The 15,844-nt window shown below is 43.7% G+C and overlaps 1 protein-coding gene across 11 annotated transcripts in view; it reads left to right on the top strand.

Moving 5' to 3' along the window:
- Nucleotides 1-15,844, top strand: part of LOC124615457 — a 354,502-nt gene that overhangs the window by 195,153 nt on the left and 143,505 nt on the right. For all 11 annotated transcript variants that reach the window (XM_047143452.1, XM_047143442.1, XM_047143435.1 and 8 more), the window contains exon 2: nucleotides 11,613-11,808. In XM_047143452.1, coding sequence (XP_046999408.1) covers nucleotides 11,613-11,808 — 196 coding nt within the window. The remainder of the gene's footprint in view (nucleotides 1-11,612; nucleotides 11,809-15,844) is intronic.

Genomic DNA, 15,844 nt, shown 5'->3' with positions numbered 1-15,844 from the left:
CTTCGTTTACCGGTTATAGTCATATTCCGTCCGCAGCTCGTGGTGTCGCGGTAGCGTTCTCACTTCCCGAGCAGGGGGGCTCGGGTTTGATTCCCGGCGGGATCGGGGATTTTCTCTGCCTCGTGATGACTGGGTGTTGTGTGTCAGTCATCTTCATTTCATCAACGTCGTTGACTCGCAAGTCGCCGCAGTGGCGTCAACTAAAGGAACTTGTGATACGGCGGCCGAAATACCCCGCATGGGGCTTCCCGGCCAACAATGCCATACGATCATTTCATTTTTCTTTCAGTCATATTCCTGAGACTTCTTATATTTCCAGTACATTATGTGCACTTTAAATGTATTGCAAATCTGTAGCTACATCAAGGCCGTGTGACTTGGCGTAAACATTCGGTGGCTTTCACTAAACTTTTTGCAATCTCCATCTGAACATCGATGTGAATAAAGAACGGTTAAATAGTGCGTCGCCCTGAATACAACAATGGCATTAACTACACTTCATCTCAAATGTTACGTGCTAGCATTTTCGAATGTCTCCGAGTCAAACTGTCGGAGAGATAAGAGTTACGGTGTTGCTATTGATGTACGAGTAAGAGAGACTGTGGGCATTTAGTGCATGGCCGAAGGCGCTTTCACTGGGACGGTCTTACCCTCCCGGGTCAACCCGTCACGCGTCGCTGGGCGAAAGCCAGAACGTTGCCTTGTGCAACGACGAATAATGGTGCCTTATTTCAACATTCCACTCCGTCCACACGTCTTAGTCAATTCCTCCGCGACGATACAGCATCAGGCACTTGCAACGAGACGTAGCAACAACCTTTCATATACCTTGGGAACAACGTCCCTTCACACGGACCTGAGGAGAGTGGCTGAACGATGGACTTTAAAAGCGGCCACAAGTAAAAAGATCTGGCTAGCAGCAACGTCCTGGTAGACAATGAAAGCTGTAAGTCAAAAGACGGTGTTGCCATCGAATTTTCGTTTCAGAAACGAAATTCTTGCAGCGTTAATATGGCACCTAGAATTTCTATTGCAGCAGAAAAGATATTAGCCGGCCGCTGTAGCCGAGCAGTTCTAGCCGCTTCCGTCCGGAACCGCGCTGCTGCTACGGTCGCAGGTTCGAATCCTGCCTCGGGCATGGATGTGTGTGATGTCCTTAGGTTAGTTAGGTTTAAGTAGGTCTAAGTCTAGGGAACTGACAACCTCAGATGTAAAGTCCCATAGTGCTTTGAGCCATTTGAACCATTTTTTTTAAAAGATATTATGGAACAGCATGTGTTACCTTAAAGTTTTTATCCCCTGTTAGAAAACACTCCGTGGAATGCTGTTCATGAATGGCAACACAACAGATCGAATCACCACACTGAAGTACAAATTTGCAGTCAATGTGCGTGGCATAACCACGAGAGTGCTCCTGCTGTCAAACGAAATCGTATCGCAGACCATAACTCCAGCGTGTCTAGCACGGAGACATGTTGATTGCAGGCCCCCGGCTGCCTCCTTCTAACCAACACACGGCCACCACTGGCACCGAGGTAGGACCAGCTTTCATCAGAAAACACAACAGACCTCCACTCTGCCATCCAACGAGCTCTCAACTGACACCACTGAAATCGCAAATAGCAGAGGTTCGGGTCAGTGGAATGCGCGCTATTGGGCGTCTGAACCATTGTGTCACTGTGGTGCCTACTGCTGTTCAGATTGTTGCAGCAGATGTAACACGATGCGGCAGAACCATAGGCCGTCTGCCCTCTCGGTAGTGGCACGAGCTGAGCCCGGTCTTCTTCGACTGTGTATTCTCGTGACTACCGCTGCCAGCAATCACGTGCAGTGGCTACGCTCCTGCTAAGTCTTTGTGTAATATCGCAAAACATTCAGCTTTCGCAGCCCTATTACATGACGTCGTTCAAATTCAGTGAGTATTGATAAGGGCGTCTTTGTAGCCTTACAGGCTTTCTTAACTAACATCAGCTCACCATGTCCATTGTCAAAGGTAACTAACGCTCACGCCCGTACAGCGTCTATTTAAGGCAAACCTGATTTTTTTTTCTCCTCGTGGCTACTAGCGCCACTGTTATGCGACTGGCGCGAAATCTGAATAGCATTCATCTTTCAGATGTAGAAACACGCCTATCAACTTTCGTTTATGTCGCACAACTCCTTCTCGACGCTGCGATTTTTTTCCCGTCAGCGTAGATTTCCAAGCCCACCTTTCTACTCAAAATTACGTATGAAAACCAGACAGAGAAAGATAAGTATCGACTGATGCTGTACAGTCTTAACTGTTTAAACATGTCACCATCTAGTAGAATCATACAAAAGATACCTTTATTTGATCTGCTTCTGAATGATTAGTATGTCTGGATGCCATTATGGCCAAGGGTTTTTCCAGCAAAGTTCACTCGGTGTCACCCAAGCAACAAAGGCCTAACGGATACAGAGTCAACACCTTTGGTTTCGAAAGTCGGCATTAGCAAGTCAGTGAACCCAGTTATAACGATATGCATCTTCAGTACCACTGCACAAAGGTAATATATCGGTAGGTCAGCATCGCTATGATCCCTCCGTCTTCTTCAGAGTGAAAAATTTAATAGCTCTACTTTAAAGCAGTGTATTCTTCCATATTGTCTGAAGATCCATTTATCGTTTTATTAGTGCTTTCAGTTTCTCATTCTCGGACAAAACTGGAATGTTCTCGCTTTGTCTTTCAAGTCGGATATCAGAAGTTGTATTTCAGTTCTATCAAACAAACACATGAACTTTTTGGCTTTGGTGAGCATCATCGCTGTGATACACCATGATCGCCAATCCTTGGCTTTTCCGTGACACTCGAAAAATTAGGGTCTGTAACGAGGAGGTCTACAACATTTCCCAGTAGTTTGGTCTGTCTGACTAATTAGTCGAGGCAATTGTCTGATAATAGGTCCAGTATTATTTTTCAAAACGGTTTACTCTAGTAAACAGTAGCTGGTAACGGAAAAGTAATTTTCCTAGTTGATATTGGACAAATTACTCACTCCCTACTACTATCGTATTATCGAATTCAGGCTGTCTTTGAATGATTGTGCGACTGATGTACGTGAATGTAATGGTTGTTAGAAACATCCTGTTGTTAAGCTAAACGTGTCTCTAGAACAGAGAACAAGTGGTGAGGGGTTCACGGCTTTAACGACGCGGCATTGACGTCTGATGCTCAGAAGAGAACATTTGCCGTTAGCGGTTCCCGCTAGTCGGTCGGCGAAGGCCGCCACGAGGTCAGAGGTCAGCTGCGGCCCATTCCCACCACCTCCGGTGCTTGGTAATGAGACCCAGCCTGACAAGGACACTATCGCGTTACGTTCTCCAGAGCGTGAGAACAAGTACTGTGAAGCAGAACCCGCAAAGCACGAAGTGAGTTCTAGAGGCTCCCCATACCTTACTCTGCATCCTAGTGTGGCTATTTCACTGGTTTGTTAAACAGCCCCTTCAGGATTCAACAATTCCCAGTTAGGAATCATCTATCGAAGCTACCGCATATCCACAAGAACAGCGCCATTTTCGGGAGTATAGTAGGAGTTCATAGTATCCATATATCCCTGTTCGGCTCGGTTTACTTCTCTTGCTTATGTTTTGGGGTTCAGTACCCTGCTGAAGTCTAATGAAGCCAGCTGGACAAGTCCGAGAAAATAATGATCCCAATAAGTAAATAGATTACAGCATTCATCTGAAATAAATTATTATGGGAAATATAAATTAGCTTCCCTGGACGATAGCTCTTTTGTGGATTAAACTCTGCGTCGTCGATCCCATTTTGGTGCTTGTGGTCCGGTGTATAAATGCTTTTCCGCGGAACAGGGCCGTTCCAAGTAACCACCCTGAAGAAAATGTTATGAAACATTTTTAAATATTTGCAAGTTACAATGTCGTTTTAAACTCAAACCAAGGATTCTACAAACATAGATCTTACTAAAGTGGCTTACAAATTAACTTGTTCGATTCTTGGGTATTTCTCATCTCTCTGTGATCTTTAGCAGCTAGGAATAATAGAAGAGATAAGGAAGATCCAACGAGGAACAGCGCCTCTCGTCGTAGGACTGATTAGTAAGTGCAGCATTGCGGAGATACCGGTACTCAACAAACTCCAGTGGCAGATACCACAAGAGAGACATTAGGAAGAGGTTCGCTGTTGACATCTCGACAACACACGTTCCAAAACGAGTTAGGCAAAGATCTTTCCCACATACGTCTCGCAAAATACCGAGGGTAGGAAATTAGATCAAGTACAACTCCTTGGAAGACTTATCGGCTGTCCTTTTCCTCGAGCGTCGCTCGCGAATGTAACAGTAAAAAGAGATTGTACCAGGCGTAGCCTCTGTCAGACACGATACGGTGGTTTGCGGTGTATAGATGTAGACTGTGGCCTTGAGGCCAGCTTTAACATCTGTGTTACCATCCTGATTTAAATTTTCCACAATAATTCCGGACACGTCAGGATGTTCCGTTCAGATATGTCACGTGTCGATCCTTTACCTTCTCACGACCACGTTACGCGACGTTTCATTTCTAGTGTCTTCACTGATATCGAACCTTAAACAGATGCCGGGTTACACGTACGCTGCTGGCCACTACAACAGCAAAATCATGGTACGCAACAACTGTCAGTTTGTCAAGTGCTTGGATGTGTAAATGATTGGAGAGATCACGCGAAGTAGGTAAGAGTAACGTCACCTACATCCTGCATATAATAAAAGATTACGCAGCTCGTTTCTCATTCAGAAATCTCATTTTAACGTTGACTGTTTGCTAGAAGGCTGTGTTACGTCTCATGTAAGAAGAAGGAAATACTACCAGTACCTGTCGGAATCCGACAGCGACGGTGGTCTGTTGTGACTACGGTTTATTTTTTCGCAACTTGATAGCCCGCTATTGTAGCGGCTATTCAGTTTAGCGTCCTGTGTTAGAAACCTGGTTGTTTTTTTTTTCTTCTTCTTTTCTTCTTTCAACTACTCGTAACCATAGAAAGTTGCTAAACGAATGTTTCTTATCAAGTCAGGGGATACAAGGACGTTATATTAATTGCAAAATTACAACTGGGTTTCACAGTAAGTGCCCTTCATTTACTGTACTATAATATATGTGTGTATGGTATTTTCAGGTTTACAATCTTCTTAAATTCTCATATTCTCTTATTTCATGCTTATATCAATTCTTAATCCTTATATTTTATTCTTACGTTTGTTCTTCATGCAAATTTGGTGCATTCCCTTGGATTTTACCGATCGTAGAAACATTCTAAACATAGAAATTCCCAACACCACAACCATTGCGCGAAGTCAGGTTTGCCACAGCGAAGTTTCTTCGTATGAATCTCGCTCGGGAAAGAAACGTCGTTAACACTGCTGAAGAGTTCACGCATTGGAAATAATTTCGCGGCAAACCACGAAAAAGAGATCAATTTTCCGAAAACTGGAGCTTGCAGTTGAATATGAATCAAGATACATTACAGGAATTTCACCAAAAACAATTTCAAATATTTTTTCCATTCATTTTCTTTTTAAATTCATTCACCGCACATAAAATTAATAGACGAATAAGGACAACGTTAGTTCAATACACATTGGAAAATATTCGTGTAGTTATCTTCTACGGACATCAATAGGTAAATGATAAATATAAATAATAATTGCATTTTGACTACGGGGCGCGGAAGTGTGAATCCGCGACGCTAGCCATTGAGCCACCACTTCTGTTAAACTAATGACTCGCTCAAGAGGGATATAAAGCACCTCCAAGACTTTGACCCTCGTTTTCTCAGAAACGGACGAATATCTACGGCTAAGCAGAGACACATTTCTCTTATTTTTACCCCTCTTCCATTGAGCGAAGTTCTGGGAAATCGGATTGTGGCACTTCGTGTTCTCCTCGTTAGCGAAGAGATACGAATGATTAAGCAAAAGGCGCTATTCACTGCGTTCTAGACATTGTGTGATGTGTTTGAAAGTATATATTTTCTCGTGGAAATAAATGTATAGGTTTTGAAATGTTTAGACGACATTTTTTCTATTGTTTCAGTTCTCAGGAACGTGGAGATTTTATCGAACGATCTGTGACAAGAACATCCACTAGAAATTTTGCGTTGTTCATGAATAACCTCTATTATCATTGCTTGTTCCTACATTTTTTGTTACCATATTCCGATTTTTTCGTAATAAGGATAGTCCCTCATAATCTTTCACAGTTCAGGTGCCAAATTGCACAGCAGATAGCTCTCACAACACAAGCAACTTTGGCGCTGACCTGCGAACGAAAATGACCATTCGAGACAGACGACGCTCAGCAAAGGAACAAAATGTCAGGGGTTCCGCAGTAGACTCACTTGTCTCGAGTAATAAGTTGAGACAAGAAAGTCTGGGCTCCAGAACCATTATTGCTGCCAGAGGCGACAGTTCCGTGCACTAAATTTCACGTCCTGCAGATCTCCAAATCCTTTACAAACTTAATCGTGTGTTCTTTGTACTTTATTGTATACGCACAAATTTAGTTACAAGCTATTCTTTTTAGAGCTGTAGTTTTAATATCCAGCAGTGTAGACTGTTACTGTTTCTTGTCTGAATGAGGTATCAGTTACCGACATGTGTAGTTAGCGGAAACATATGGAGACTATAAGTCAATCACCTTCACCAGTGTGGGGACGGCTGCGTCCGGATACCGCAGAAGACGCGGCCTCCGACCAGACTGGGGCCAGCTCCTTGTAAGGCGCGGGACTCATTTGCGTACCGCGGCGCACTGCCCCGCGCAAGTTCATTAACACGGCCAGGCCGTTTACCCCGACCCAGGACGGAAATCACTGGACAGGCCATCGTCCTGTCGGCTGGCGGGACGGAGAGATGTCTTCAAAAGCGAGATATCAGACTCAGCTCTCGCGGTTGTCAGATGGAACATTTCTTTTGACGTCGATGTGTACGTCGTTTCTGAATATAACTTACTCCCTTTTTCCACAGCTTTTATCTGCGCATGAATAGACGAAAACTCTCGATTTTGACGATTGGTTAGAATCTCAAGGTACATGTAAAGATTTAAGATGGAATGCCCCCATTAACATCTCTGTGCGGAACGCAGGTAGCCGACAAGATTTATCGGAAAGAATCTTGAGAAAAAGTCATTTACAAATTTCGACCAGTTCTTCGATGTGGAGCACTTTCCAAGCTAAATTTAGGCGATACAGAAAACAACTGCGCCATTCGCGACGAGTTTATTCATTCTAGTTAAGGACGTCACTGGCTGGCTCAGCCAGTATCTCAGTGAGAGATGCTGCAAGAAAGTTATCGCGCGTCGCGGAGAGCCCCACTCCAACTTCCGAGACTTCACTTTCCCGATACGAGACTAGAGACCCACTACTTCCTCCAATAAGCAACCCTTCCTATTTTTTCCGTGCTTCACGACTTGAAGCAAACCCATTGGCGGCTTTTTTTCCTAATGTGCTGCCTGTGTTTCGAGGTAATAGTTAATTCTTCCAGACTACCCCCCTAAAACACCCGCTCGGTTAGCTGTGCGGTCTGACGCACGGCTTTCTGGATTGGGAAGGAGCGTCTAGTCCCCGGCACGAATCCGCCCGGCGGACTTGTGTTGAGGTCCGGTGAGTCGGCCAGTCTGTGGATGGTTTTTAGGTGGCTTTCCACCTGCCTCCGCGAATGTGGGTTGGTTCCCCTTATTCCGCCTCAGCGACCCTATGTCAGCGATTGCTGCGCAAACAAGTTCTTCACGTACGCGTACACCACCATTACTCTACCACGCAAATATAGGGGTTACACTCGTCTGATGTGAGACGTTCCCTGGGGAGGTCCACCGGGAGCCGAACCGCACAATAACCCTGAAAGAGTGGTTCGGTGTGGGGCGACGGAGGAGACAGATAGTGTCGGAAGTTCCATGTTGCTTTTCACGGATGATGCTGTAGTATACAGAGAAGTTGCAGCATTAGAAAATTGCAGCGAAATGCAGGAAGATCTGCAGCGGATAGGCACTTGGCGCAGGGAGTGATAACTGACCCTTAACATAGACAAATGTAATGTATTGCGAATACATAGAAAGAAGGATAGTTTATTGTATTATTATATGATAGCAGAACAAACACTGGTAGCAGTTACTTCTGTAAAATATCTGAGAGTATGCGTACGGAACGATTTGAAGTGGAATGATCATATAAAATTAATTGTTGGTAAGGCGGGTGCCAGGTTGAGATCCATTGGGAGAGTACTTAGAAAATATAGTCCATCAACAAAGGAGGTGGCTTACAAAACACTCTTTTGACCTACACTTGAGTATTGCTCATCAGTGAGGAATCCGTACCAGGTCGGGTTGGCAGAGGAGATAGAGAAGATCCAAAGAAGAGCGGCGCGTTTCGTCACAGGGTTATTTGGTAAGCGTGATAGCGTTACGGAGATGTTTAGCAAACTCAAGTGGCAGACTCTGCAAGAGAGGCGCTCTGCATCGCGGTGTAGCTTGTTGTCCAGGTTTCGAGAGGGTGCGTTTCTGGATGAGGTATCGAATATATTGCTTCCCCCTACTTATACCTCCCGAGGAGATCACGAATGTAAAATTAGAGAGATTCGAGCGCTCACGGAGGCTTTCTGGCAGTCGTTCTTCCCTCGAACCATACGCGACTGGAACAGGAAAGAGAGGTAATGACAATGGCACGTAAAGTGCCCTCCGCCGCACACCGTTGGGTGGCTTGCGGAGTAGAAATGTAGATGTAGGGCTGAGGAGGACTGCGGTAGTCGTCGTGGGGTTGTAGACCACTGCGGCTGCGGCGGGGACGGAGCCTCTCCGTCGTTTCTAGGTCACCGGTTAACATAACAATACTATACAATACCCCCCTAACATCTACAGCCGCAGACTGGAGAAACAGATTTGTCATTAATGTCGATTTTCCGGTGTTCGGTAAAAATGATTATATTCTTCCAATGGTGTCTCAGTTTGTCTTCCGGGTGTACACTCAAGTGGCAGAAATCATGAGACACCTCCTAATATCGTGTTGGAACTCCTCTTGCCCGGCATAGTGCAGCAGTTCGACGTGGCATGGACTCAGCAAGTCGTTGGAATTCCTCTGCAGAAATATTGAGTCATTCTATCCCCATATCCGTTCATAATTGCGAAAGTGTTGCTGGAGAACGATTTTCTACACGGACAGATTACTCGCTTATGTCCATTAAATGCTCGATGGGATTCATTTCGAGCGAGCTGGGTGGCCAAATCATTCGACCGACTTGTTCAGAATGTTCTTCAAAACAATCGCGAACCAATGTGGCCCGGTGATATGGCGCATTGTCATCCATAAAAATTCCATCCATGAAGTTGTCTCCAAGTAGTCATCATTCCCAGTCAGTGATCGCTTCAATTGGACGAGAGGACCCAGTCCATTCCACGTAAACACAGCTTACGCCAGCACGGAACCACCACCAGCTTGCACAGTGCTTTGTTGACAACCTGGATCCACTGCTTCGTGGGATCTGCGCCACACTCGAACCCTGCCATCAGCTCGTTCCAGCTGAGACCGAGACTCATCTGTCAAGGCCAGGATTTTCCAGTCGTCGAGGATCTAACCGATACGGTCACGAGCACAGGAAAGGCGCTGCAGACGCTGTAGGCACTCGCATCGGTCGTGTACTGTGTAGCCCATTAACGCCAATCTCACTGCACTGTCCTAACGCATACGTCCCACCTTGATTTCTGCGACTATTGCAGGCAGTGTTGCTTGCCTGTTAGCACTGACAATTCAACGTAAACGCCGCTGTTCTCGGTCGTTAGGTGAAGGCCGTGGTAGGAGGTAATGCCCGACACTTGATATTCTTGGCACGCTCTTGACACTGTGGATCATGGGATAGTGAATTCCCTAACGATATCTTAAATGGAATGCGCTAGGCGTTTAGCTCCAATTACTATCCCGCGTTCAAATTCGGTTGATTCCCGTCGTGCGGCCATAATGACGTCGGAAACTTTTTCACACGAATCATCTGAGTGCAAAAGACAGCTCCTTCAGTGCAGTGCCATTTTACACCTTGTGTACGCGATAATATATCAATGTATACGTGCATATCGCTATACCGTGACTATTATTTCCTCAGTATGCGGTGTGTACGTGATAATATATCAATGTATATGTGCATATCGCTATCCCGTGACTATTATCACCTCAGTATGCGGTGTGAACATTGAAGCCTACCGCGCGGTCTAGGCGCCATGTCACGCTCCGCGCGGCTCCCCCCCGTCGGAGGTTCGAGTCCTCCCTCAGGCATGGGTGTGATTGTTGTCCATAGCATAATTTAGTTTAAGTAGTGTGTAAGCTTAGGGACCGATGACCTAGGCAGTTTGGTCCCATAAGATCTTACACAAATCTATATATTTTTTACATTGAAGCCTCTGCACATTATATTCTGTATAAGTGTGCCCTAGTCCTGTCAGATGGAAGTTCGGGGACGGTAATATGCAGAAAATAAGGGAAGCCATCGTCCCTCAGTTAGAATCTTAGCTGTGAGAGACTAAATTCATGCGTTTTATAGGGGACTGCTGCCATTTTACGATTAACACTGTTCCTCAATAATTGTTGCTACGAAAACTTTGCCGTGGGAAGCTTGTTTTATAACGCAGAAATCTTTAAATCTAGTAGCTAATAAAAACGTTGTTTTCGGGTCGTCGCGTCTCTTCTCAGATGACATCGCGTTGTGGTCTTCATTTGTTTGCAATTGCTGAGCTCGCATTCCGTTGAAGGATTTCAACGATTATTTGCTGAACCTAAATAGTACTGAAAGACAATTCAATTTTCCACCTTGGCTGCATTATTGTCACAGTCATTTGTTTTCACACTATCAGCAGATTTCGGTGATACGCATAAAATTTGCAAATGTACAACGTAAAATGTTGACCAATGGCAAAGCGGTATTTTATTTGTCTTAAGCTAACTTTTTTCTCTCTATCATAGCGAAAGGTCGCGAGTGTGTTCCATGGAACATGCGAATAACGAACTAAATAATCGAGATGCAAGTCTTCCAGAAAGTAGTGAGAGTAACTTACCATAATAAAGGAGAGAAGGTTGCAAACAACGAACACACCCATAATGACGGCAGGGAAAGTCCTATCGCTAAGTTACTTCTCGTGGTCTCAAGGTAACCCAAAAGGAATTTTAATTTGTGAAGAACGAAATTCATCATTAAGATTACAGTCATTTACTACGTTCTCGCCTTGAGATACAATCAAAGTATGGCGAGGGACAATGGTAAGTGGAAAGTGTTCCGTGCGCATGCGCAACACGATTAACGGAGTCGTAAAGACAAAACGTCAGCAGTGTTATCGTCAGCGTGGAAAGTGGGCGTGTGTTGGACGGTTAATGTGGTCTGCGCCAAAAGGTATCCCCAAAAGCTCTAGCGACCTCTCCTAGCTGTTGAGTAATACCACGGAGTATGTGCAACTTTGAGGCTAATAAATGAAATGTTCTGTTTCAGATGTTTCTGTAATCAACTTGAACACTTTCTTGTATAGTTCTGTTCCTGAAGGAGGCTGCTACTTTTTTAGGTTATTAGCCTGTTTCTACCAAAAATGTGCCAGAATCGTTACCGAACAGTGCGTGACGTGCGTTGCAGGCGAGGTGTCGGCGCAGCGGCGCGGCAGCCGGCTGGCCAGCGGGGCGCCATCGTCTTCTGCGTCGAACGCGGCCGCCGACTTCGACTGCCCGGAGGAGTTTGGTTATTACCCCCACCCTACCGACTGCACGCAGTACTACGTCTGCGTGTTTGGCGGCGCTCTAGTCGAATCCTGCACAGGTGGCCTCATGTACAGGTACGTAGGCACTAGAGTTGGGCAACTCGATCCTTTTTCCCGATTCGATTCCTACGATTCAATCTCACATTGGGAATCGATTCCTACGATTCGTTCACGATTCTTTCACGATTCATTCTAGTCTGCGATGGCACGATTCGTACGGAATGCAAGAAGTTCTACATCTTGCTCACAGATGGCAGGACATGTCTGAAATTGTCAATGGGGTTAGAATCGAACTGTGTCATGATAAGATATGCCAGAAATAGTTTTACGAGATGGCGTTATAAAAAATGTGAAATAGCGTCTTTATAATATAAAACTGATTTTTTACGAATGGAATTATGAAGTATATATATATTGTAAAACTTGACTTTTTACGAAAGAATGGAACTATGTAAGTGAACTCAAAAAGCAAAAACCAGTGTAAATACAAAATTTCATCCAAATCGTTGGGGCCGTTTTCGAGATACGCTAAATATAACACATAATTCAAGTGCTATTGCTCGTGTGTAAGAGAAGGTGTGTGTGTTTTGCATTGCATCTGCAACAAATAAGAGGTACGTATTTATTCATCATACTTGGATTTCTTGATTTTAATCGTGTGTATTGGGAGCTGTGTACTCGCGGTATATCGTTTGTGTCATCACTAGTTCGTGCATTACTCGCGCAAACTAAGCTGACGTCGGCGCGGTGGCTGATGGTAGCGATAGTAAATGGGAATTGCCTTTAAGCTCGTTCCCGTCAGCCACCCCCAAGTGTCAGCTTGGTTTTCACGAGTAATATTACGGCCCACGAACTTCGTTTGTTCGTTCCGAGCTTCCTTTGATCACATGCATCCTCCACTTGACTGCCATCTGGCGGTCGTTATCATTCGGCATGATTCGGAAGTTGCCTTCGAAGCATAGCGTACAAGGAATCGTTGGAACTTGGAATCGTCACGACTCGGAAACACGCAATCGTTCTTACGATTCTTTTGAACGACGATTCGTCCGTATCACAATTCGATTCTTTATTTAGAGTCGTTCAAATGAACGACTGATTCACGAATCGCCACAACTCTAGTAGGCACAAAGAGATTTAGACTAGCTAGGTGCGTTAGTGATTGTCAGCAGAACATGATAGCCATGTCACCAAGACGATGCCGTTTATATGTACGTATTTCTAGACTGGAATCTCAGTGAATGCGATATGTTAATAATTAATTTTCTTATACTTCTCATATAAACGTTACTGTTTTTTTTCTGCAGTAGTTCAAAATTAGTCAGCTAGATGGTACTAGCGATGGCAGTTATTTTGGAATATTTGAAACGCTTGGATACAGAAAGCAGTTGTAACAATATAGTGTCCAACACTGCAAGTTGTACTGAATCATTAGTTCAAGTGACCAATAATTTTGTAGAATTATATAGAGTGTTGGAAGGCATGTTAGTGAATATGGCATTAATCCACGTAAATGTGCATTCTGTGTCTCATGTTTTGCTACCAGTGAGGAAGATTCAGAAACTGGGAAACGTACTATACATATTTGTTGAACTTTTCGTAATTGTTGGGTTCTGTGGTTTAAAGAAAAAGTGTAACCTAAAGTCTCCCGTAAACGATCAAACAATTTGTCAGAGTTTAATACGTCGTTTAGAATGCAGTTACATTGAACTTGTTGCAGAAGAAATAGTTGGTGCACCACCTTTTTCACGCCTTTTTTCCCTTTTACGTATTCGTAAAACTCCGTACAAGTCAACTTGTAGTTAAAAAAGCAATGCAAGATTGACTCCACAATGCTTGCCAGGAGTCTATTTCTTTCATTAGTCCGCTGGGCCGATATCAGTAAAAATACTCTTTCCGCAAATACTCGCATCATTTTAGCAGTTTGCATTTGCGTTGAGGATTTTCGGTTTCCTTAACCCTTAACTACTATCGACCGTCTCTCAGACCGCTACTAATTTTTCTGTCGAGATAATTCTCACACCCCTGCAAAGCCAAATGGACTCTTCCATGTACCTTCCTATTGGCTGTCAAGCTACACGTGCCAGCATTCTTGCATTGTTGCTACGGCCGGTATTACACTATGAAATTTCTTTGTCCAATATCTTTGTCAAAGATATTTGATGGTGTAATAGGGACTTTGTCAAATGTCGTCCAATATTTGATCAAATCTAGGACCTCGCTGTAGATTTGATCAAAGAAATCGCCTGTCTTCTGTTCACTGCAATGTGACATGTTACCACATGGAGCGCTAGCATCGCTGCATTCTGTCGTCTGTAGTGTTTTTATAAACACTGCCGGTAAATACAATTGGTGTGTGCCGACAACTACAAAATTAATAGAGATGTATGAAGCTGATGAGGCACTTTACAACGTGAGGCACCCTGAATACAAAAATAGATTAAGAAGATTGGAGACCTGACCTGACCTAACCTAACATAACCCACTTCAGTAGCAAGGAATCGGAGTGTTACAGTGAGCCTGTCTTCTGAAGATGTAGCAGTTCTTAAGTGAATATTGTGCTTTGTGATATGAGGATACACCTCACAGAGCACATACAGAAATGTATGCTCATCCATTCTTAAGTAATTGATGTACAACTTGACGTCTTCCACTGTAAGTCCACCTAACACGTTTTGTTGAATGCTTTTATCGTGTCGTCGTAAAACCCACGGCTTCACCCAGATTAGATTAGTTTTTCGTTCCATTGACCCGTGCTGAGGAGATCCTCGTGGATGTGGAACATGTCAATTTTTTTTAAGCTGAAATAACAATACTTATAGTATGAATAAATACATCATTTGTTTCTATTAAAAATTTCGTCAATGGAGTAGAAGGAGTTGGCCACTAGTAAGTCTTTCAGGTTTCTTTGAAACTGATCTTTATTTGTAACTAAAATTTTTATGTTTGCTGGCAAATTATTTAAGGTGAGTGTTCCTGAGTAGTGGACCCTTTTTTGAACTAAAGTAAGTGCTTTGAAGTCCTTGTGCAGATCATTTTTGTACCTGGTATTGTATGTATGAACTGAGTTGTTTGTTGGAAAAAGAGATATATTATTTAGGACACATTTCATTAAGGAGTAAATATACTGAGAGGCAGTAGTTAGTATACCCAGTTCTTTGAAGAGGTTTCTGCAGGACATCCGTGAATTTACTCCACAAATAATACGTATTACACGCTTTTGGACTCTGAAAACTTTTGTTTTACTTTAAGATTTGCCCCAAAATATTATACCGTATAACATTATGGAATGAAAGTATGCAAGCTTTTTCATTTTTATGTTGCCTATGTCTGCTAACACTCGAATTGCAAATACAGATTTGTTAAGGCGTTTCTGCAGTTTTGTGGTGTGCTCCTCCCAACTAAATTTGTTATCAAGTTGTAATCCCAGGAATTTAAGACTGTCAACCTTGTATGTATGGTTCCTTTTTCCCCCCCCCACTTCTTTTCCGCATGTGCACACGATGCAATTGCGGTACGTGCAACTGCTGCGGTTAATAACAAGTTGTTGTCAGCCATCTTGAACTTTGACGAACAATTTGATGACAATGTAAAGCCCAGTCCACACGCAACGATCTGTCTGCGCAGACATCTGCTCAGATGCCTGTACATGCAAAAGATCGCTGCTAATGTGGTGTGTTCACACGATACAAACCCCAATCTATTACTCGCCCGCCATCTGTCGGTGTACAAAAGAAATATCAGTGGCAAGCGACTACACTCCCCGTAAACGTCAAAAATTTAATTCAGTTATTTTGAAATATATAAATGGAGGAAGTTCTGTTGTGGTCTGTGTTCGCAACTAGTGTTGCAAAAAACATTCAGACCAACCGCAGGAAACAGAGAAAGCGGTCAAAATGGTGTAGACATTGGCTGCTAAAGCGAAAGCAGTTTTCTCACGTAAATTTACTGCGAGAGTTGCAGGGCGAATCTAACGACTGGCGAAATTATTTGCGGATGGATGTCGAAACTTATACTTAAAGCTTGTAACCCCTCATATTATAAAAAAAAATACTTGTATAGAGAAGTGCAATTTCTCCTCATGAACGTCTGGCGGTAACATTAAGATTCCTAG

The sequence above is a fragment of the Schistocerca americana genome, chromosome 1 (assembly GCF_021461395.2).
Source record: "Schistocerca americana isolate TAMUIC-IGC-003095 chromosome 1, iqSchAmer2.1, whole genome shotgun sequence".
NCBI classification, from domain to species: Eukaryota; Metazoa; Arthropoda; class Insecta; order Orthoptera; family Acrididae; genus Schistocerca; species Schistocerca americana.
The sequence above is the reverse complement of the archived record's forward strand: the minus strand, read 5'-3'. Positions and strand labels throughout refer to the sequence as shown.